Source organism: Euphorbia lathyris, chromosome 4 (assembly GCF_963576675.1).
Source record: "Euphorbia lathyris chromosome 4, ddEupLath1.1, whole genome shotgun sequence".
In the NCBI taxonomy this organism is placed as follows: Eukaryota; Viridiplantae; Streptophyta; class Magnoliopsida; order Malpighiales; family Euphorbiaceae; genus Euphorbia; species Euphorbia lathyris.
Window position 1 is genome coordinate 78745582 of NC_088913.1, and position 24380 is coordinate 78769961.

Genomic DNA, 24380 nt, shown 5'->3' on the forward strand with positions numbered 1-24380 from the left:
GCAATTAAATTTGAATAAGTGATGGTGACAAATGTCAAAACAGAGCCAGAAATTTCATTCCATAATCTTTGTATGCATATGAGTGTTTCTAATATGACATAACATTTTTCCACGCTTTCATATTCACAAAATTTGACCATTATCATTATTCAACCTATGAATTTTCCACCAAATAACCTTTTTTTTTTAATTAAGGATTAAAATAGCTCTTAAAATTGACAATTATAATTAATTTAACCCAAATCAAAATTTATGTATTTCAATAAATTAGTACAAATTTTAGATACTAAAATTAATTTTCTATAATCTAATTTGTCAAACTTAACCTACTTGAAGGTCAAGTAGATATCGAAATTTCGATTTGAACTAAATCTATTCTAAATACTGGATATTTAGTTGCTTATTTTAATGTTTCTAATTGCTTTTTCACTACAAAATAAGAGTTTTAAGTGTTTGATTAATCACCTCATATTTGTTTTGTACAATAATTTTTTACAAAAACAGAAATCTCTGGTTTTTAGAAAATCAGCTTTTTCGAGCAGCATAAAGTTTGGTCCTAACTTTATGAACCACTTTGATCCTTATTTCGAAATTTTGTACAATAATTAGTCAATTAATGTTCAATTATAAAAGAGATTAGTCCTTTCAATCACTATGATTAACATAATTATACAATCCCCAGATTTATTATCAAATATACAAATTAGAGTATGTAATTTCTTAACTATAATCATTGTCTTCTTGTTGCATTAATTGACTGGAGAAAATGAGTGGAAAGTTCAATTAAAATTGAAGGAAAAAAAAAATTAAACAACTTATATTTTTCCTGTAACTTGAGAAAACAAAGAGTCTCCATTTTCAAATTTCTGAAATCCATAATGAGAAATCAAAGTTCTTCCATGTTCATCTTCATCTTCCTGACATACATCAGCTTAAGTTGTTCATCAGAATTCAAAAATGAAACAGACAGACAAGCTTTGGTTGCCTTTAAGGATGCAATAATTAAGGATCCTAACGGAGTTCTAAACTCCTGGAATAGTTCAGTTAATCATTGCCAATGGGAAGGAATATGGTGCAGCAAGAAACATCCCGGCCGGGTAGCGATTCTGGACCTGAAATCCCAAGGGTTAGCAGGTCATGTCTCGGCCGCGGTAGGAAATCTCAGCTTTCTCAGAGTTCTTTCTCTCGAAAACAACAGTTTCTACGGCGAAATCCCACCGGAAATCGGGAAGTTGTTTCGTTTAAGCTTACTTTACTTGAACAACAATTCCTTCCAGGGAGAATTTCCAACAAATCTGACTAGTTGTATAAACCTCATGGAGATTCAGCTACATGTTAACAACCTCTCCGGTAAAATCCCTGTCCGGATTGGTTCTCTCGTGAATCTCAATGCTCTAATTCTAGGTTCTAACAACTTCGATGGAATGATACCGCCTTCTTTAGAGAACATTTCATCACTTGTTGTGCTCCATCTCGGAGGAGCAAGGTTTGAAGGAAGTATTCCTGAAGAACTTGGGAACCTCAGGTTATTGCAGACTCTTGTTCTTCACCGCAATCGTTTGACAGGGCGAATTCCTTCTACGATTTTTAATCTTTCGAGCCTTGTTTCTCTATCGACAGGAGGAAATGGGCTCGAGGGGAATCTACCGGACAGCATTGGCAACACTTTGCCTAACCTTCAGGAAATTTATATGAGGCATAACATGTTCACAGGTTCCATTCCTGTTTCGTTGTCAAACTGTTCGAATCTTCAGAAAATCGACCTTCTGAATAATAGTTTTAGCGGACGGGTGCCTAACGAGTTAGGAAGGTTAGTAAATCTTACATGGATAAATCTTACTGCTAATAAACTTGGAGGAAATGGTGGGAATGATTTGGTGTTCATATCTCATTTATCTAACTGCACAAAATTACGATACTTGCTTGTAGGAGCGAATTTTCTCGAAGGGTCTTTCCCGGATTCTATAGCCAATCTGTCCTCGACAATCGAATATATACAGCTAGGAGATAATGATATATATGGAAACATTCCTGCAGGAATAGGAAACCTTGTAAATTTGAATGGTTTGGAGCTGCAGTATATGATGTTGGAAGGCGAAATTCCGTCTACAATCAGCAATCTTCGGAATCTGTTCGAACTACGCCTCAACAGAAACAAGTTTACAGGACAGATTCCGTCAACATTCGATAATCTTACAGTTCTGTATCATCTTGATTTATCTATCAATATGCTGACAGGAAAGATACCTTCTAGTCTCGGAAAGTCTTCACGGTTGCTGAGACTATATCTTTCTGAAAATAACCTCAGTGGTGATATACCCGCGTCGTTGTTCAGCCTTCCTTCCGCTATATACGTTAATCTATCTCATAATTCCTTGACGGGTTCCGTTCCAGCAGAAGTAGGCAGCTTGAAACTAGTTGAAGATTTAGATGTTTCTAACAATGAACTGTCTGGAAGAGTTCCAAGCACTCTTGGCTCTTGCATTAGCTTGGTGAAACTGCTTATGGGCGCTAATCGTTTCGAAGGAAGAATCCCCGAGTCGTTGAGTTCTTTAAGAGGATTAGATGAGCTCAATCTCTCGTCTAATAACTTGTCCGGTATCATACCAGAATATCTTGGCAGGTTTCAATTTCTGCAAATTTTAGATCTCTCTTTCAATGACTTTGAAGGTAGAGTTCCAGAACTTGGCATTTTCCGAAATGCTAGTGCCATTTCTCTTTCCGGTAACAGCAAGGTCTGTGGTGGAATTCGAGAACTGAATTTTCCAGCATGCACTGTACCGGACACCAAGAAGAGGGGAGTTTCAGTTTTTCTGAAAGTGATAATTCCATTAGTTGTTGTTGCTGCACTCTTGTTCATAGCTGTTCTCTATATGTTCTGCTACAGGCGAAACAGGCGAAACGACTTGAAACAAATGCCTTTTGTTGCAATATCCAATGATCTGTTCATCAGAATTTCTTACCAGGATCTTTTTCGAGCTACTACTGGTTTTTCAGAAACCAATTTAGTTGGTATTGGAAGTTACGGGTCAGTTTATAGAGGATTTCTCGAACAAACTCAATCTTTCATTGCAGTGAAGGTTTTCAATCTTAATCGCGGAGGAGCTGCAAAGAGTTTTCTCTCTGAATGCAAAGCTTTAAGCAACATTCGCCACCGAAATCTCCTGAAGATACTAAGCATCTGTTCAAGTTTGGATTATAAAGGCAATGACTTCAGGGCTATAATCTATACACTCATGCCAAAAGGAAGCTTAGAAAATTGGTTACATCCTGCAAAAGTTGAACTTCACTCAACAACTTTGAATCTAACCCGGAGATTAAGCATCATTATCGATGTTGCTTCTGCTCTCGAGTATCTTCACTGCCATTGCAACCCACCAATTGTTCACGGCGATCTAAAACCCAGCAACGTTCTTTTGGACGATGATATGGTTGCTTGTGTGGGTGATTTCGGCCTTGCGAAAGTTCTGTCTAGTGTTTCTAGTAACACACAAAATGATCAATCTAACTCTACCATAAGGGGGTCTATCGGATACGTTGCACCAGGTAAAAATGAAACATATCTCTCCGCATATACCTTTGAATCTGTAAATGTTTTAACGAGTTCATATAAATGTTTATGCAGAGTATGGTATGGGAGAGGGAGCATCGATTCACGGAGACATATACAGCTTCGGAATACTAATTTTGGAGATGTTTACTGCGAGGAGACCGACGGATAGCATGTTTGAAGATGATGTGAACCTGCATAACTTCACCAGAATGGCACTGCCGGAACAAGTAATGACCATTGTTGATCCCCAACTACTTCCAGATGAAGATATGCAAGAGTGCTTGGTCTCTGTGCTCAACATCGGACTTTCGTGTTCAATGGAAATACCGAAAGATCGGATGCTGATAAGAAATGTTGTGAATGAATTGAGTCTGATAAGTGAAGAAGCATTAAGCAGAAAAGAATCTTTAAAGCTGGCGAACCGAAGTCGAAAATCATATGAGTTTGAAGAATCTGTATAGCTGCTGATAGAAAAACTTACATTTAATTTCATAGTTTACTCCAGTTTGTCCCTGTAAATGTTGTGAAACTCTGTTTTTTTCCCTAGTATTTATCAGCTTAAGTATGTTCGTGTAGTTTTTTAATCCATATAGAACTTAACATATAATTAAGAACTTAACATATAGAAAAACCATAATCCATAGAACCATTTGTTTTTTAATCTTGAAATTCAGATTTATAGTTTTACATTTTTCTACTGTCTTACTTTCTTTTCTAATCGAGAAGTCCCACCCCACTTCATAAAACTGTCCCATCCTTTTAATTTCGTCAATATAGTCATAATTTTATTCATTAGTTACAATTTTCTCTCAGGAACAGTACAATATTCAAGTAAAAATAATTCAGCAGGAGCAATTTGATGATCATCTTATGTACCTTAAATTCTAGTCCAAAATGAAATGTGATTCTAAGAGAAGCCTTTATTTGAAGAAGGAAATGGACCATGTTGTATTTGTATCAGTACAATTTGATATCACAATAACATTCTCTAGATTGTTGATTTTCTCAACATGAGATCAAAGCCAGTAGTTCCTAATGGTTCAAAGATCATATAACTTATTGGAAATTTTCAGAATGACTGGAGTAAAACAAGAATCAGTAGTAATTTAGTAAACAATAATAGTAGTTAGTAGAACTTTAGATACAAGTGACCGTGCTCTGTTTTCTGAAACTTGATGAACTGCTGAGGTATTATCTGCACAAGGGGTAAGATGAGGACACCTTTTGCATTTATATTTTACTCCATTATCCTTGAATGCATCATCAATCTAATTCTTGTGTGCCATCTTGAGGAGCTTTCAGGTAACTCTGGATCCAAATGGAACTTCAATTCATGGAACATTTATTTTCATAAAAAAAAAGCTATGATGTCATATCGTGTTACATGATTATATGACATAAATGCAACAAAAATGATCATTGTGAGGGTCGTGTCAGCTGTAGATCGTGTGAGAAATTGACAGCCCTACCAAAAGAATGGGAGGTCATGTCTGCTACCTTAGGCTTACCATCCTCCAAGAAAACAATGTCCATGGAGGGATTCTAATGACAATTGGAAATTTTGTTGTCTATGAGTTCTCTGCTTAAAGAGAAATGGCCTCTCTGGAGAGATTCTACCAAATGTAACAACTTCCATATATCTCAGGAAGGTCCACTTTATCCATAATAATCCGAGTTTAGCTTAGCTATATAACAGATCTCACTGCTTCAATCCTGGCCAGCAAAATTTCAAAGTTAACACACTTTCCCTAGGGATATCTTCTCTCATTAGCTATTTGGTATAGAAGCAAGGTGGAAAGGAAGCATACTACAATACCCAAACTGGAAGATAATAATTTGACTGGCAGTACTGCATCCAGTATCCAACCTATCCTGTCCAGCCCCATAACGGGTAGAGGGAATCTCCAGGACACTTTGCCATCAAATGACCTGGTCAAGGAGGAAACAGGTTTACAAGTCCAAATTTTACCCACCTTTAGTAACATAAAAGTTTTGTATTTCTCCAGTGAAGCAAAATAACTTATCACAATAGATAACTCCAGACTCACTCAGAAACAGTTGAATGTTGCAGGAGCTGGATCTCTCTCAAACAATGACGATTATTTGCATTTGAGCATTCCTCCATCATCCTAGGCATTTATCTTAAAACCCCTGCCACAGTTGGAAACTTGAAACAACTTCAAAGGCCAAGTCTCTCTTGAAACAAGTTGTCTCGTGCGTGGCACTCCAAGCATGTCTGGCTTCTGATTAACTTTGATAAGCATCCACATAAACAACAACTTTTTTGAAATCTCTCTTTCAATTATCTCCATAACAAAGTTACCAAACCTGGAATTTCCAAAAGTTCAGCTTCACTTCTCTTATTAGAAATACAAAAGAGATATTAAAAAACTTTGTTGTGGCAACTCCTCAACTTAAGTTCCCAGCATGCAGTCCTGCACTATACGTAGAAAAGAATCCCTTGACCTTTGAAAGTAACAACTTCTTTGGTCCTTACTTCCATAGTTGTCAAATTGAGATTCAACTCGTGAATCGAAATTCTCATTTTGTGAATTGTGAATCGAATCTTAAGATTCATTCAAACTCATAACATTATAAAAAAAAAAAGAAAAAGAAAATTATCACCTTCAAGAGCAATTTCATATTACATCTATAATTTTTTATGGTTTTTAAAACTAATGACATACCTGAAGTTGCAACTCAGGTAGAGGAGTTGGGGACACAGTATAGAATAGAAGAGTCGACGTTGACGAATGAAGCATTCAGTTTCTCTTCTGTTTTGAATTGATTTACATAATATTAATTTTTTATTCTTTAAACTCGAACCTTATTGGCTCCTTTTCATCTAATGGGCCATAAAGTCTTCTCCTTCCTGTAGAGGATTTCTAAAAAGTCAGCTGCTGGTTATTAATTTTGATTTTTTTGATTTTTTATCTTTTCCAAGACTCAGTAAACTTGTCCGATAGGCACGGGTCAGCAGCAATTCGGCCGATATGGCACCGAGTCTTGATCGAGTTCGATACTACCTATAGAAATGACTCAAAACCTAGCCAACTAGACTCGTACGAGTTTCATAACAGTGATTATTGCCATTTTCTTTGTTCTTTTAGCAAGGAGTCAAATAGAAGGCTTTCTGCATCACTGAACAACCAATTCATCCAAATTTCCATTAACCATTAATTAGTTCATCAACATACTCTGTGAATAATATGATGGAACCCTCAATTAGTAAGTATCCATCAATAGCAAAAACCCACTCAATTTAAAAATCAAGCCATTGGCCCTTTGCTACAAAAAGTATTGAAGGATCCAGAAGCTTAAGATTAAGAGAATTCAGAAAGAAATCCTTTCTTCCTTCTAATGTAATTTTCTGAGTTTTTTCAATTGTTAACTGCATAATTGAACTTCTCACAGGAGCTAACAAACCTATGAATTGACATGGCATATCTGCATATAGTTATTAAAGGCGCGCCTGAGGCGCGCCTATGGCGCATGGCGCACCAGGCGCAGGCCTTAGCGCCATGGCAGCCCCATGGCGAGGCGCAATCGCCATGGCGCGCGCCTGGTGCGCCATTTTGCGCCAAATGCAATTGCCAAAGGCGCACCAAGGCGCGCCTTGGCAGTTAGAGGCAGTTATGGGCAGTTTTTTTATATATCTGGGATGAAGCACATGTTCTATTAACAAAAAGTATTAAAGAGGAGAGAGATTATACGTTTTAAACTAATTAGAAGACGAAGAGACAGAGTCATGAAGAGTTGAAGATGAAACTCTAACATGGGGTTTAGTTGGTAAGGCTGCTGGAGTTGAAGAGATTGCATATAACACTAGAAGAGTAGGAAAAAAGGCTAAAGTATCATCTTCCAAGGATCGAGGAAAAGCCCATGTAGTTGTTCGAGATGAGGAGGAAGAAGAAACTGAGTTTGTTGATGAGGATGAAGAGGATCAGTTTGATGATGACGCTTTAGATGAGGAGTGTGATAGTGATGATGAGGAGTGATGGATTTGGAGAGTTTTGATTAGGAGTAGAACTTAGGAATTAGTATTCAACTTTAAAGTTTGCTAATATGGGGTTTATTTTGCATTTTAAATTTATTTATGCTTAAGATATTTTCATGATTTAGTATTCATTGCATTTTTATGTTAGTTTTATAGTTTTATAATTTTTATTTTTGTCGGTGCGCCTTGTCTCGCTATGGCGCGCGCCATCGCCGTGCGCCATGCGCCAAGGCTCCAGGACCCTTTGCGCCTTAGTGCGCCATGCGCCTTTAATAACTATGCTGCATACAACCATCTCTACCACTAATCAGCACCAGTTGCAAATTGCAACCAACACAAATTTGAACAGATTAACCTTTTTTAAACCAAGCTATCATTAAATACTATGAAATTCCTATGTAACACCAACTCAATTGAAAAAAAGGTCTCTGTGTAATAGTAAGAATCAAAACCCACAACATAAGAAAAATCAATTCAAATACTACAGAAGGAACCTGTTTTTCAATACCGGAGTGTAAATCTATATATGTTCTCAAATATCCACAGAGATCTTAAAAGCCGAAAATATACAATAAAAACAAATCCACATAAACAACAACTCTTTTGAAATCTCTCATTCAATTATCTTCATAATAAAGTTACCAAACCTGGAATTTCCAAAAGTTCAGCTTCATTTATTTCTCTTATTGGAAATAGAAATGAGAAATTAAAAAAATTTGTTGTGGCAACTCCTGAAATTAAGTTGCCAGCATGCAGTCCTGCACTATAAGACGACAAGAATCCCTTGACCTTTGAAAGTGTCAACTTCTTTGATTCTTTTTTTTTTCCAAGCAACTTCTTTGATTCATTACTGCCATAGTTGTCAAATTGAGATTCAAACAGTGAATCGAAATTCTCCTTTTGTGAATCATCAATAGAATCATAAGATTCATTCAATTTTTTTTTTAAAAAGTAAAATTATTTATCACCTTCAAGAGCAGTTTCATATTAAATATATAACTTTTAAAAGAATTAACATACGTGAAGTTGCGACTCATATAAAGGAGTCGTGGACACATTATAGAACAGAAGAGTCGACATTGATGAATGAAACATTCAGTTTCTCCTCTGTTTTGAATTGATTTACATAATATTGATTTTTTATTCTTTAAACTTGAACCTTATTGGTTCGGCCATAAGTCTTCTCCTTCCTATATAGGACTTTTTTTTTTTTTTTCCTTTTCCAAGACTCAGTAAACTCGGCTGATAGGCACGAGTCAGCACCAATAGTCTTGATCGAGTCCAATACTCCCTATAGAAATGACTCAAAACCTAGTCAACTCGTACAAGACTCGAAGGAGTTTGATAACAGTGATTATTAACATTTTCTTTGTCTATTAGCAGTGAGTCAAATAGAAGGCTTTTTGTATCACTCAACAATCAATTCATCCAAATTTCCATGTTCTAATGAAAAGGAAAAAAGATAGACTCGCATATATTAATGAGTTCATCAATAAAATCTGTGTCAATAATATGATGGAACCCTCAATTAGTCACGAATCAGTAGCAAAAACCCACTCAATCTAAAAGTAAGCCTTTGGCCCTTTGCTACAAAGAATATTGAAGGATCCTGAAGCTTGAGAGTAAGAGAAATTCAAAAAGAAATCCTTTCTTCCTTCTAATGTAATTTTCTTAGTTTTTTCAATTGTTAACTGCAAAATTGAACTTCTCTCATGAGCTAACAAAACTATGAATTGACATTGTATATCTGCATACAACCATCTCTACCACTAATCAGCAGCAGTTGCAACTTGGAACGAACACAAACTTAAACAGATTAGCCCTTCTTTAACCATAGCTATCTCTAAACGCTATGAAATTCCTATGTAACACCAACTCAATTGAGAACAAGGTCTCTATGTTATAGTAAGAATCAAAATCCACAATATAAGAAAAAGAAATTCAAATACTACAGAAGGAACCTGTTTCCAATACCGGAGTGTAAATCTATATATGTTCTCAAATATCCACAGAGATCTTAAAAGCCGAAAATATACAATAAAAACAAATCCACACAAGAAGGAACATACATTTAGGAAGAAATCACTAAATAATTTCAAACGTATAAAGAGTAATCTAAATAAATTAGAAACAGTTACAGATTTCTTAGATCGTGATAAGAACTCACCTATCATTATTTCTTGCTATCGTAATCAACAATCTCGGAATCCGTCACGGATCTCGAGTGCTGAACTATGGACCGTCCGATCGAATTGATCCAATCTTCTTTCTCCTTCTCCGAATCAGCGATGAAGTACATCGTGTCCGTCCTGGTCGACAGCTCAAAGGCGAACTGTTTGTTGAGCACGTCCTCCGCTCCTTTTACAGTAAGACACGTGGCCACCGGAATGACACCGCGTGGCTTTGACACGCGTGTGACTGCGGAGTCCTTGAACCAGAAGAGCTTGCCTTGTTTGAGAACGAACCAGCGGCGTCTCCATGTTTTGATGTACTCACCCTGCTTTGTTAGCCAGCCAGTACGCTCCGGGTTAGACCAGAACTCTACTCCGTCGTAGTCGGCTTGGTTCGATTGGGTTTGAGTTAGGGCTGTCGTAGCCGCCCGCCAGAGAGAAGCCATGGAGTGGCGGTGGCAACAAGGTGGTGGTGGTGGTGGAGGAGAGAGCGTGTAGAAGTGGTAGCGTAATCGAGAAGCGTGCCGCTTTTATTTCTCTATTGGCCGGACGGAACTGAGTATGAGTTGTCCCAATGATCAATTACCGTTGCAATGAAATTAAGACCCATATGATAAAACAGAAAATCATTTAAATTAATATATATTTTTTTTTTTAGAAACAAACCTTTTTCTTAGACAGAGGAAGATTATCATTAAAAAAAAAACAATAGTATTGTTACAACCAAACCTTAAATGGCAGCTAGCTTCTCCATTTATTTTTCTTCCAAATCTTGGTGCTTTAACTCTTCATCACCGTTGTTGCCGCTTTCCTCTTCCGATCTTGGTTTCTACTCAGATTCTTTTAAAGGAGTAAGAAGGTCTTCCTCCTCTCATTTATGTTTAGATTTAGATTTTAGTTTCAGATCTACTTTTTCTTGTTCGTTTGAAGTCTATATTCCTTATTGAACGTCTTTTTCCATCAGATCTACAACTGTTAGCTATATTTCTTTCATTTATTCTTTTTTCGGTCTTAGCAAGAACGGAAAAGGTTTATCTTATCTGTAGATCTATAGATCTGCGTGGTTGCAAAAACAGAAAGGACTTAGATCCGAATTTCCGGAAGAGTCTAAATGATGAAGCATGGATTGCAGAGGTTTTTCAACGGGATTCGACGTACGAGAAGGATATGATTTCTTTGTTTGTTTTATTTGTACCTTTTATGGGTTTTATTGCTCTTTGTAGTCTTTCTATTGCTCTTTGTAGTCTTATTACTACTCTTTGTAGTCTGTTTTCTTCCTTTTGTGGATGTAGCCTATATGGGTGGGAGGTTTTATTCCTCTTCATTCTCGTGATGTATTTGTATTGTTAAATTAATGAAATGATATGGCTTTTTATCAAAAAAAAACCTTAAATGGCAGCGGTACAATCCTTGGCCATGTTTGGTAAAGAGTGTTTTGGGATAAAAAGAGCGGTTTTGACCAACTTTAGAGGTTTGACCACTGAAACCGATAATTGGAGTGTTTGGTGGAGAGAGGTTTGGGAGAGAGTTTTGGGATGAAAACGCTAATTTAGAAAAAGCTCTTAAAAGGAGCTTTTTTTTTTGTAGAAACAGGAAAAGAAAGACACCACAAAACAAAACTAGCCTCGGATCAGCCTAGGAAAGCTAACCCCAATCATATCCTCTAAAAGGAGAGACGAAAGATAGATAGGAGGATCAGATAGGGTGGTAACTGATAGCTCCCATGTATATGAGGATTTTAGGATCATTTGGGGTCGTTTTTGCCTTATTTCTGCTTAACCACATACCAATCTGTTATCTTTTAGCTAGAAGTAATGATTTCCGTTACTTACGGCATTCTCTGTATTTTCAGGTGCTTTTTAGGACGTTTTGAGCATTTTAGGACATTTCAAGGGCCACCAGATCAACTGCTGGAAGCAAGGACCGAAACAGATGCGTCCAAGAGGGGTTCGTGGACTTTCCAGCACCTGTCTCGTCGAGACAGTGCCTGTCCCGACGAGCCAGGCCCGCGACTCGCCGAGACACTGTTAGTCTCGACGAGACGAGGCGGCCCGACGGTTTCCAGAAGAGGCCATCGCGTGGTGTCTCGACGAGATGACCAGTGTCTCGTCGAGACACCAACTTGTCTCGCCGAGACACGTCAGGTCTCGACGAGACGAGACGCTAGGATCATTTCCCAGCGCCTTCTCACCTCTAGGGCGCGAATTTTGGCCAAAATAATGCCCAAAATACCCCCGAAGCACCTGCTGCTATAAATAGAACATGATGCCTCCTTTGTGAGGGTTACTTCTTTTTTTTATTTTTCTCTAGCGGCATTGTTAAATTTTTTTTCTTCTTCTTTCTTGCTTTGAGAGGAATGGAGAGTTTTAAAGATCGTAGTTGTTGATTTGAAGATTGGGAAGGAGAGTTCTCTCGATATTTGTAATCAGAATCAGACAAATCGGGTTTTAGATTTCTAAACTCATAACTCTGTCTTTTACTTTTCGCTTCTTAAGTCAATATGCTTCATATTGATGATTTATGTTTCTGCAAGTTGTTTAGTTTGACCATGAACTAACCCCCATCCAATCTGGGATGGGGATGGAATTGATTGTGTGACCTAGAATGGTAGAGATTTGGGTTTATGGGAGTTATTCCCGATTGATCAGATTATTCGAGCTTAATGCCTCAAATTTGTCAGACTTAGGAGTGGATGTTAGAATGAGAATCGATGATAATCAACTAACCTGAAATTAAGAACAACAAGCTCTTCGAAGTTGACAAGTTTAGGATGGTGGATAGGTGATCCCTGACCAAGAAATCGCTTATCCGGAACCGGAATGATCTGACCTCGCTAGAGACCACTAGGAGTGCGGATTTATGGCTGGGCTACGGCTCTAGCCTTGATCACTATTGAACCTTACCTTTTGCATGACCTAGGATTTGCAATAACCAAGGTTGAGCGAAAGGACCACTTAAGATTGACAGACTTGAAGTGGTAAATTCTGTGATTACCGTCAATTATCATTAGGATATAAACCTGAATCTCGTAAGCCATACTAGGGAGCCAATCAAGGGGAACCCTCATCCCGGATTGCTTCATCAATTATACTATTTCCTCTCACAGTAAGTTTCTTTTATGTTAAGTTTTAAAACAGTTTGTTCATTAATTCTCAGACATTTACACAACATCCTGAACAATTGCTAGTCTTTGTTAGCTGAATAATTAATTGTGACAACTAGTCCTTGTGGTTCGATCTCGTGCTTAAGCACTGTACTACTTGTTGAGATAGGATTCACTTCTCCTGTTTATCGCTATACACTTTAGCAGCATCAAGTTTTTGGCGCCGTTGCCGGGGACTAATTTTGTTTACAATTACTTCATTCATCTCGAAGCTTAAACAATTGTTTGGGATTTTTCCAACCGAGGACTGATAATCAGTCGTACTCTTATCTGATTTCATAAGCTGAAACTGTTCTTGCAGGTGCTGAGTTGAGAAAACAATGGCCGAAGATATGTCCGTGATGGAGCTGCTTAAGGCGAGACGGTCAACAAGCACCTCCGGTATCCTAGAGCCGTCAATAACAGCAGCATCATTCGAAATCAGACCAGCGATGATCCAGATGATCCAGAGCTCGGGGCAGTTCAAGGGGGATTACTACGAAGATCCCAATTCACACCTTGACAAATTCGTAGAATATTGTAGCACTTTCAAGTGCGAGGGAGTGACATCTGAGCAAATCTACTAGAAGTTATTCAGATTTTCTTTAAAAGAAGAAGCTGCAGAATGGTTACATTCAGTGGAGCCAGGCTCTCTCACCGGCTGGGATAATACAGTATCAGCTTTCCTAGCAAAGTATTTCCCCCCATCAAAGACTGCCCAGTTCAGAAGCGAAATTGCATCGTTTAAGCAGTCCGAGAGTGAGAACCTGCATCTAGCTTGGGAGAGATTCCAGAGATTGTTGAGAAGGTGCCCCCACCATGATTACCAGCGGTACCAGCTTGTTGATATGTTCTACTCGGGAATATCTCCTGTCAACCGCGCTTTTCTAGATACAGCGGCAGGAGGGAATCTGTTCAACAAAACCGCACTACAGGCTTAAAATCTGGTGAAAGAATTGGCCGAACGGAGTGCATGTTGGCAAGATGCAAAGCCGCCTCAGAGCAGGGCCACTACATCAGAGGAGTGTAGTGGGGTGTGGCAAAAATCCAACCCTCAGATAACAGCACTCGCGGAAAAGGTAGCTCTGCTGGGAAGTCTTTTGAGCTCACCAGGGGCAGTAGCGAAGTGTGAGGTTTGCAGCGGAGGGCACAATAGTGTGGCATGTCCAGTGGTGCTCGAACAGATCATCTATTCAAGGCAGGACGAGCAGAGGAGGTCTAGTTCTACATTCAACCTGGAGAGAGACATGGACGCCCTAAGAGAAAGTGTGAGCACAGTAGAGAGAAGATTGGCAAACAATGAAGCATTCTATCAAAGACTTCAGAAGCAAGTGAGTAAGATGGCAGAAGAGGAAGCACGGGCAATCACGCTCAGGAGTGGAACACAGGTCAAAGGACCAACGTTCGTGCCTCCACATGACGAAGGGTTAGACCCAGTCACTGGTAATGTCTCATCGGACCCATCTCCGTCCCAAATAAGTATTTCTGATCAGGTTCCGATAACTGACACTTCTGAACAACCGACACAGGTAACATTACCTTACCCTACTGCTAGAAGAGCTAAATTAGATAAGGATTATTCAAAGATGCTTGATGTGTTTAAGAAAATAGAGATTAATCTCCCGTTCCTAGAACTTATTGAGAATATGCCTGTGTATGGAAAGTTTTTAAAAGAATTAATCTCTAAAAAGAAAAGAATAGGAGATCATGAAACCGTAATGCTGAGCCAGGAATGCTCTGCGATGCTCACAAACCCACTCCCCAAAAAATCTAAGGACCCTGGTAGTTTCAGCATACCTTGTACAATAGGAAAAGTGCATTTTAAACGTGCCTTGTGTGATCTAGGGGCAAGCATTAACTTAATGCCTTTATCTGTTTACAGGAAATTGGGAATGGGAGATCCAAAACCAACATCAGTCACCATACAGCTGGCGGACAGATCGATAAGACGACCAGTGGGAGTGGTAGAAGACCTTTTGGTGAAGGTAGACCAGTTCATTTTTCCAGCTGACTTCGTGATAATGGACATAGAGGAGGACGATCAGGTCCCGATCTTATTAGGGAGACCTTTTCTCGCGACAGGACGGACTCTGATTGACGTCGAAGGAGGAAAATTAATTCTTCGTTTACAGGACGAAGAAGTGGAATTCAACATTCTGAAATCTATGAAATTTCCCATCGATGACGAATGTTGTAATTTCTTGAGCCTTACTGACACTTTGGTTGAGAGCACTTTTCAGGAGAACGAGGTAAAGAATCTGAGCATCGAACTAGAGAAGGAAGAACTGTCAGATGAAGAGGTTGGGGACAGCAGTAAAGAAGAATGTAATTGGGCCCGACACGATGAACTCTTAGAGAGGGAAACCAAAACAAGGCCTAAAACTTCAATCGAAGAACCACCAACACTCGATCTAAAACCTTTGCCTGCACATTTGAAATATGTATTCTTAGCACCACCTGTACACTTACCCGTAATTATTTCTGCAAAACTGACAGGTCATGAGGAAGATCGTTTGGTGGAGGTGCTGAGGAAGCATAAGGAGGCCTTTGGGTGGCAAATGTCTGACATAAAAGGGATCAGCCCGTCACTTTGCGAACATCGGATCTATATGGAAGATAGAGTGAAGCCGACTGCTCAACCGCAGATGAGGCTTAACCCAAAAATGAAGGAGGTGGTTAAGGCTGAGGTGATTAAGCTGCTTGATGCAGGGATGATCTTTCCAATCTCCGACAGCCAGTGGGTGAGTCCCGTGCATATGGTGCCAAAAAAGGGAGGCACAACAGTGACGCTGAACGAAAAAAATGAGTTGATCCCGGTGCGGAAAACGACAGGGTGACGAATGTGCGTTGATTTCAGGAAATTGAACGATGCTACCCGAAAGGACCATTTCCCCCTTCCGTTCATCGATCAAATGCTTGAACGCATGGCAGGTAATTTCTTTTTCTGTTGTGTGGATAGGTATTCGGGCTACATGCAAATCTCGGTGGATCCTGATGATCAGGAAAAGACCACTTTCACATGCCCTTTTGGGACTTTTGCATATAGACGGATGCCCTTTGGGCTATGCAATGCACCTGCTACGTTTCAGAGGTGCATGACAGCTATATTTTCTGACATGATAGAAAATTTCATGGAGGTTTTTATGGATGATTTTTCTATTTTTGGAACAACCTTTGATAGCTGTTTGCATAACCTAGATTTAATACTGCAAAGATGTGAAGAGACTGATCTAGTTCTAAACTGGGAAAAATGTCAGTTTATGGTCACCGAATGTATTGTTTTAGGCCATAAGGTGTCGCGAAAAGGTATTGAGGTAGACCCTGCTAAAATTGAGGTCATTGAAAAACTACCCCCTCCCTCCAACGTCAAAGCAGTAAGGAGTTTTTTAGGCCACGCTGGTTTTTACAGACGTTTCATAAAAGATTTTTCAAAAATTTCCAAGCCTATGACCCAATTACTAATGAAGGATGCCAATTTCGTTTTCACACCCGAATGCCTAGAGTCTTTCAATACATTGAAGAGTAAATTAACCAAAGCTCCCATTATGGTTAGCCCCAATTGGGACTTACCCTTCGAATTAATGTGTGATGCCAGCGACACAGCCGTAGGGGCATGCTTAGGGCAGAGAGTGGACAAAATTTGCCAACCAATTTCTTATGCTAGTAAAACCCTTAATGATGCCCAAGTAAATTATACAACCACGGAGAGGGAATTATTAGCTGTGATTTTTGCCCTCGAGAAATTTCGTTCATATTTAGTGCTGTCCAAAGTCATTGTTTACACTGATCATGCCGCATTGAGGTATTTGTTTTCTAAGCAGGATGCGAAACCGAGGCTCCTTAGGTGGATCTTGTTGCTGCAGGAGTTTGACTTGGAGATACGAGATAAGAAGGGAGTGGAGAACGTGGTTGCTGATCATCTCTCCCGAGTGGAAAAGGAGGAAGAGAATGAGGAAACGAATGCAGACATCCAGGAAAAGTTCCCCGATGAACACCTGCTGGCAATACAACACGTACATTGGTTCGCTGATTTTGCTAACTTCATGGTAGGAAAGGTGGTCCCACCCGAGTTTTCCTACCAACAGCGGAAAAAATTCCTGCATGATGTGAAACAATATTTTTGGGATGACCCCTATTTGTTCAAAGTCTGTGATGACAATATTATTCGCCGATGAATACCAGAAGAGGAGACTGCCTCTGTCTTTGCATTCTGCCACTCCAAAGAGGTAGGTGGACACCACGGGGCAGATAGGACTACAGCTAAGGTACTTCAGAGTGGGCTATATTGGCCCACCATTTTTCGTGACGCTTTTGATTTTGTTAAAAATTGTGATAAATGTCAACGTACTGGGAACATTTCACAACGACATGCCATGCCTATGAAACCCATTTTAGTTTGTGAAATTTTTGATGTTTGGGGAATAGACTTTATGGGTCCTTTCCCAAAGTCATTCAATAACGAGTACATCCTTATAGCCGTAGACTACGTCTCTAAATGGGTGGAGGCTATAGCCTTGCCTAATAATGATGCGCGGGCTGTCATCCGGTTCTTGCAAAAGAACATTTTTACACAGTTCGGCACCCCCCGCACCATTATCAGTGATGGCGGATCACATTTTTGCAACCAGGCTTTTAGACAGGTCTTGCATAAATACGGGGTCACTCATAAAGTGGCAACCCCGTATCACCCTCAGACCAGTGGGCAAGTAGAAGTTTCTAATAGAGAAATCAAAGCCATCCTTGAAAAAACTGTGAATTCCTCTAGAAATAATTGGTCTCTCAAATTGGATGATGCACTATGGGCATACAGAACCGCATTTAAAACACCAATTGGGATGTCCCCATTTAGGCTAGTGTATGGTAAAGCATGTCATCTCCCTGTCGAACTCGAACATAGAGCCTACTGGGCTACACATTTTCTAAATTTTGATGCAAGAGTTGCAGGACAAAACCGTTTACTACAGTTGGATGCTTTGGAAGAGTTTAGGCTTGGTGCCTATGAGAGTTCCCGGATCTACAAGGAGAAAACAAAAAGATGGCACGACAAGAGAATAATCAAACGTCACTTTGAGGTAGGGGATAAGGTGTTGCTGTACAACACTAGACAACGATTATTTCCGGGTAAGTTGAAATCAAGGTGGTATGGGCCATTCGAGGTCACCCAGTTATTCGCCTCAGGAGCAGTGGAAATCACAAACGGGAACAGTCCCCCGTTTAAGGTCAATGGGCAGCGGCTTAAAATCTACGAAGATGACTTGGGCGCAGTGGAGACACTGCGTTACACGGACGCCCACTAAGGGAGTTTCTACTATCCTATATCTCTCCTTGCTTTTACCTTGCTTTTTCATATGCATATTTTGGAACATTTATGCATAATTTAGTGTGGGGGGGAGACAAAATATGATAGGTATTTTGTACATTTATCATTTGCATGCTTTGTGTTTGTTTTTGCTCTGCTTTGTTTTTGTACATTTATGCTTTGTGTTTGTCTAAAGGGGGGAAATCTCAGGCGGTTGATTTTTAAGGCGTCTAGTATTCCTAACATTACAAGTGAAAGTGTGCTTGAAAGTCTAAAAGTTCAGTGAAATCGTTGCATGTATAAAACTTGTGAACAACATGTGAGTCCCCTAAGAGGGTATTTAGCTAAGATTGACATGGAACGTGGCGTTAGGCGAGGCTAGGATTGTTGTCAATAACCATGAAATTGTGAGCTAGAGCCGAAGGTCGTCATGTTAGACTCATTTGTAGGATCTATCGACCTCTTAGGTGTGGGATTACAGTTATTGTCATTATGCTCATGGGAATTGCATCCAATACTGATTGAATGTTGTGTTATAAGTGAACTTGAAATGATGAGGCACCTAGGATTAGCCATTTGTGAATATAGCCCAGTCTTTGCTCAGACCAAAATCCCTTAACAAACTCCATTAGATAAGCCCCTTTGAGCTTCAGTGTCCCATTTCCTTTGATCACCTTGTTACAAGCCCTTAGCCTTCCTAAATACCTTTCTTTTCCCGAGTAAGTGACTTAACTTGAATCATTATGCACATATCCTTCAATTTCCATTAGCCATCACCCAGCTATCACTAAAGGTTGTAATCCTAAAAGTGAAGCAGTAGCCTATTCATATTGACTCCTGGTTCCAAAGAAAAAAAAAATTTGAACCAAAGAAGATGTAGAGGAAAGAACAAAAGGCATACTCCAATTGCTTCCAGAACTAACATAAAACAACCTTGAGCTTCTAACCAGCACATGGCGGAAACAGTGCCAATATTTGAGCTGAGTCACTAACTCTTTGCCTAAATTACCTCCTTACTACCCCCAAACCTTAACCTACTGTACAACCCTGTAAAGACCTCGGATCTTATTTACTTGTGATGCGTAATTTTAACCGGATGGATGATGCAATTCCAACTTGACCATTTTGTGCAATACCATTGTAGAGAGCTCACCAAATTCTTATGACACCCAAACACTTGAGTGTAAGAGCGGCCACCTGTGAGCTAGCAACCTTAGTCCTCGCCTTTCACCTTCGCAAAGTGTTAGTCGATAAAACTAATTGATCGTTTTCGGGGAATTTATATGAGGTTCACTCTGTTCCTACATTGCAACTAGAGTAGTCTGAAACCGTATGGATTATTAATGCACAATAGAACCTTGTTTATGTATGGGAGTTGATCGTTGAAATTTCGCTGCCTTTGACTCCTTCTTGCTTGAGGCCAAGCAAGACTCAAGTGTGGGGGGGTTGATAGCTCCCATATATATGAGGATTTTAGGATCATTTGGGGTCGTTTTTGCCTTATTTCTGCTTAACCACATACCAATCTGTTATCTTTTAGCTAGAAGTAATGATTTCTGTTACTTATGGCATTCTCTGTATTTTCAGGTGCTTTTTAGGACGTTTTGAGCATTTCAGGACATTTCAAGGGCCACCAGATCAACTGCTGGAAGCAAGGACCGAAACAGATGCGTCTAAGAGGGGTTCGTGGACTTTCCAGCACCTGTCTCGTCGAGACAGTGCCTGTCCCGACGAGCCAGGCCCGTGACTCGCCGAGACACTGTTAGTCTCGACGAGACGAGGCGGCCCGGCGGTTTCCAGAAGAGGCCATCGCGTGGTGTCTCGACGAGATGACCAGTGTCTCGTCGAGACACCAACTTGTCTCGCCGAGACACGTCAGGTCTCGACGAGACGAGATGCTAGGATCATTTCCCAGCGCCTTCTCACCTCTAGGGCGCGAATTTTGGCCAAAATAATGCCCAAAATACCCCCGAAGCACCTGCTGCTATAAATAGAACATGATGCCTCCTTTGTGAGGGTTACTTCTTTTTTTTATTTTTCTCTAGCGGCATTGTTAAATTTTTCTTCTTCTTCTTTCTTGCTTTGAGAGGAATGGAGAGTTTTAAAGATCGTAGTTGTTGATTTGAAGATTGGGAAGGAGAGTTCTCTCGATATTTGTAATCAGAATCAGACAAATCGGGTTTTAGATTTCTAAACTCATAACTCTGTCTTTTACTTTTCGCTTCTTAAGTCAATATGCTTCATATTGATGATTTATGTTTCTGCAAGTTGTTTAGTTTGACCATGAACTAACCCCCATCCAATCTGGGATGGGGATGGAATTGATTGTGTGACCTAGAATGGTAGAGATTTGGGTTTATGGGAGTTATTCCCGATTGATCAGATTATTCGAGCTTAATGCCTCAAATTTGTCAGACTTAGGAGTGGATGTTAGAATGAGAATCGATGATAATCAACTAACCTGAAATTAAGAACAACAAGCTCTTCGAAGTTGACAAGTTTAGGATGGTGGATAGGTGATCCCTGACCAAGGAATCGCTTATCCGGAACCGGAATGATTTGACCTCGCTAAAGACCACTAGGAGTGCGGATTTGTGGCTGGGCTACGGCTCTAGCCTTGATCACTATTGAACCTTACCTTTTGCATGACCTAGGATTTGCAATAACCAATGTTGAGCGAAAGGACCACTTAAGATTGACAGACTTGAAGTGGTAAATTCTGTGATTACCATCAATTATCATTAGGATATAAACCTGAATCCCGTAAGCCATACTAGGGAGCCAATCAAGGGGAACCCTCATCCCGGATTGCTTCATCAATTATACTATTTCCTCTCACAGTAAGTTTCTTTTATGTTAAGTTTTAAAACAGTTTGTTCATTAATTCTCAGACATTTACACAACATCCTGAACAATTGCTAGACTTTGTTAGCTGAATAATTAATTGTGACAACTAGTCCTTATGGTTCGATCTCGTGCTTAAGCACTGTACTACTTGTTGAGATAGGATTCACTTCTCCTGTTTATCGCTATACACTTTAGCAGCATCAGTAACACCTAACAACCCCTCATGCCCAGCAGCCGCCAAGCGATCCGCAATCCGATTCTGTTCTTTGAAGATGTGGCTGAACTCTAAGGACTCAAAGGAGGAGCCAAGCCTTCTGATAGCTTTGATAAGGTTCTGGCTACTAAGACAAATAGCATGGTTATTAGAGATCATACTAATTGCCTCCTTATTATCAGACTCCACAGCAAGCCGTTTGATACCCAGATTCCTGGCAAGCTTGATTCCAGAAAGAATACCCCAAAGCTCCGCAGAAAACGATGAGCCCAATCCCATGTTGTGGGTGAACCCAGACAACCAGGCACCCCCCGCGTCTCTGAGAACACCACCGGCCGCGATTCTTCTAGTGTTGAGGCAGGAGCCATCCCTGTTCAACTTCACCATCCCATCCTTCGGCCTGCACCACCCAACAAGGTGAACCTCTTTATTCTGGGTAGCCTTGACAATGGGGTCCCCTTTGAAGCTCTCAGTAATAGTAAGGAGCTTTTTCGAGAAGAACTCGGGTAAGTTCTGAATGAACATAGTCTTCTCACCAAAGATCTCCTCGTTCCTCCATTTCCAGAGATGGTGGCAAACAATAGCAAAGAAAATGTCTCTCTGCTTCATATTAGCCAGTAACTTTCCATTAACCCCATTAGAGAACCAGTCGTTCTCAGATTGGGCAAAGAAGGATAGGAGAATGTGTTGCGGGAGAACCTAATATGAGAACCAGTCGTTCTCATATTGCAAAACGCTAATTGAAAAAGGAGCTTTTTCAATTAGCGTTTTGCAATATTAAAATTAATGGACTTCTTTAACCCTAATAGATAGACTTCCTCTTCTCCTGCGCCAAAATTAATGCCCTTATTCGTCTTTTTACACAAACCGCTATTATCAATAAGCTAATTTTTACCAAACAGGTCTACACAAACAGCTAATCAAATCAGCTAGTCAAATCAGCTAATGTAATCAGCTAACAGCTAACTGCTAACAACTAATGTAATCAGCTAACAGCTAATTCCCAAACAGGGCCCTTGTAAAGAAAATAAGATAAGGTGTAAAAAATATCCAATAACGTTAGGAGGAATTTTACTTTTATATTTAAAATGGTATAATTTTATCTCTAATATTGGTATCTAACAGTAATTTTACTCCCAACGTTGATAAGTTGGGTCAATTTGAAAAATGATTCATTAGACTGTCTTCTCGAATTTTGGCCAACTACACTTTGCATTTGCATCATTTGATGACTCATTAGTAATAGAACGCAAATATATGATTAGACGTGATTTTTTTTAATAAAAAAACTAAACAAATATACTGTTTTTTTTACGAGTTGGATAAAAAATATATATTTCACCTAATTTATAAATATTAACCTCAAATTTAATTATTAAATCACAAAAAATATGAAATCTTTTTTTAGAACCAACAGATATGCAATTGGTGTAGAATAATAAACAAAATATTTGTCTTTTATAATAATTTCTGAAATTGACCAAATTTACCAACATTAGGGGTAAAATTCCTCTTTTCTAACGTTACCACATGTAGCTCGACGAGCTGTGACAAAAGCATGTAGTTGAACTCCATCGAAACTCTACCAGAAAGAGCTCGGTCTTATCCAACTTTTACCATTCTAATCCCATAATAAGAAGGCTAAAAGACTCACTAAAGGATCAGGGGACGTCTTAGGGCTTATAGGGTCTTTGATCCCTATAAATAAAGATAAGTAGGGTAATTATCTTAGCTTAGTCATAACTTAATTTTACCTTATGTTTTCACATACTTTCATTTATAGTTCGTTTTTCATTAGTTTAGTTTATAATTTTCGTTCTAGTTCCAATTTAGTTGAAGCAAGCTTGACATTGGTTTGTTCTTCATCTCTTATGCTCAAGTTTAGTTGTTCAATTCAATTTTTCTAATAATCTCTTTATAGTTCCATGTGGTGTTCTCATAACGAATCAATCCAGAGTTTACTCCCATAAACCTTGATGCTCTTGATTTGACACTCCATGTGTATAACCAGTGAAACGCCATCACAACCAAAGCACATACTAGTCTTCAGTTGACTTTCATTCCCACGATAATAACAGAGCAGAGATATTTTAGATTAGTATCTTACTGCCACACAGCTTCACTTGACCAAGTCGTCAGCCCGCCAAACGTGTGCAAATAACTAATCTTGGATACTTTGTTAATCATCTTACACAAGTAAGTATGACTTAACATATTATTGCCTTACAGTTAACGATGCCACTAAATATAACGTCTGGGCACTAGGGCATACCCCAACAATAAAACCCTTGGATGCAAGCCCAAATCAAACATACTTAGACTCATTGAATTTTTCATATCCCTCAATAATTTGATGGACCTTGAATGGAGGTCTACCAATTTGCTTAATTATGAAGCCATTTGGGCCAGCGTCATTGAGAAGGTGTTTATGTCTTCAGGCCTCATCTCTAATTGCACTTGTTGGAGGAAGTTTTCAAGGGATTCTGTAGATCTATCCCAAAGAGAAAAATCAAAATCATCTTGGTCGGTAAGATCTTTGAGATGGCTTTCCTCCTTATCCTTTTCCCTACTTGTGTTTCTTCGATTATATTCGTCATTAAAATTGTTGAAGTAATGATTAAATCTTAGCTCCACGTTCACTGCACCAATTAATAAATTGTGTAACTTTTTCTTAAGATGGACCTCGATTTCCTTTGCCTTTTGAGCAAGCTAGTGCAAAACAAGAGAGGTGTCACCTAATCACCGTAAGAATTCCAATGCTTAAATTAGTTTGTCTCTTATGAATGAAGAAGAAACCAGTAAAAGCTAGAATTGTTATCATACATGAAAGAATCCCTTAAACCTTATGTTTTATAAGTTGTTATGATCTCTATTAGGGTTTTGAGATTTTATTTCTTCATTGGGACAATGCAATCTTCCAATAAAAACCTTCCATGTGTGTTGCATTTCCTTCATTGCATACAGACCAACATTTTGAGAATATGTGCAATAGATGTACAGTTTGTATTTGCATCTTTAGACTCCCGACCTTTATTGAGACTATATGATCCATTTTTGCATATAGTCCCATGTATAAGTTGTGGACCTAGGACCCTTTGGTTAGTGTATGTTTAGCCTTGTTTAGGTATTTTGCAAGACTCCCCGGGAAGTTCGACTA

General features: G+C 39.2%; 2 protein-coding genes and 1 non-coding gene across 12 annotated transcripts; 1 reads left to right on the forward strand and 2 right to left on the reverse strand.

Annotated features, from left to right (window-relative positions):
* Positions 1-816: 816 nt before the first annotated feature.
* On the forward strand, positions 817-4123 carry LOC136226223 (putative receptor-like protein kinase At3g47110). The gene is made up of 2 exons (XM_066014570.1): positions 817-3546; positions 3626-4123. Exons 1-2 carry the CDS (start codon positions 879-881, stop codon positions 4012-4014), a joined length of 3057 nt encoding a protein of 1018 aa, XP_065870642.1. The 5' UTR covers positions 817-878; the 3' UTR covers positions 4015-4123.
* A 386-nt stretch (positions 4124-4509) lies between these two features.
* Positions 4510-10322, reverse strand: LOC136226225 (pleckstrin homology domain-containing protein 1-like). 10 transcript variants are annotated; one of them, XR_010687643.1, is made up of 4 exons: positions 9718-10322; positions 5602-5881; positions 5370-5482; positions 4875-5266 (listed from the first exon to the last, which is right to left on the reverse strand). XR_010687643.1 is itself a non-coding variant. In XM_066014574.1 (2 exons), exon 1 carries the CDS (start codon positions 10165-10167, stop codon positions 9724-9726), a length of 444 nt encoding a protein of 147 aa, XP_065870646.1. In that variant the 5' UTR covers positions 10168-10322; the 3' UTR covers positions 4510-4861; positions 9718-9723. The 10 variants fall into 10 exon arrangements, 4 of the variants coding, with proteins under 4 accessions (XP_065870646.1, XP_065870645.1, XP_065870648.1 ...); XR_010687641.1 differs by having other exon boundaries at positions 5362-5482; XR_010687639.1 differs by having other exon boundaries at positions 4875-5482.
* A 3260-nt stretch (positions 10323-13582) lies between these two features.
* On the reverse strand, positions 13583-13689 carry LOC136228300 (small nucleolar RNA R71). Its single transcript, XR_010688630.1, has one exon. It is a non-coding gene; the product is annotated as a small nucleolar RNA R71 (small nucleolar RNA).
* Positions 13690-24380: the final 10691 nt, after the last annotated feature.

Excerpts from the sequence above, each read along its gene's own strand:
- LOC136226225 (XM_066014574.1), bottom strand. The coding sequence starts at position 10,167 with ATGGCTTCTCTCTGGCGGGCGGCTACGACAGCCCTAACTCAAACCCAA.
- LOC136226223 (XM_066014570.1), top strand. The coding sequence starts at position 879 with ATGAGAAATCAAAGTTCTTCCATGTTCATCTTCATCTTCCTGACATAC. Across the intron at positions 3,547-3,625 it reads TATCGGATACGTTGCACCAG|AGTATGGTATGGGAGAGGGA; the intron begins GTAAAAATGAAA and ends ATGTTTATGCAG.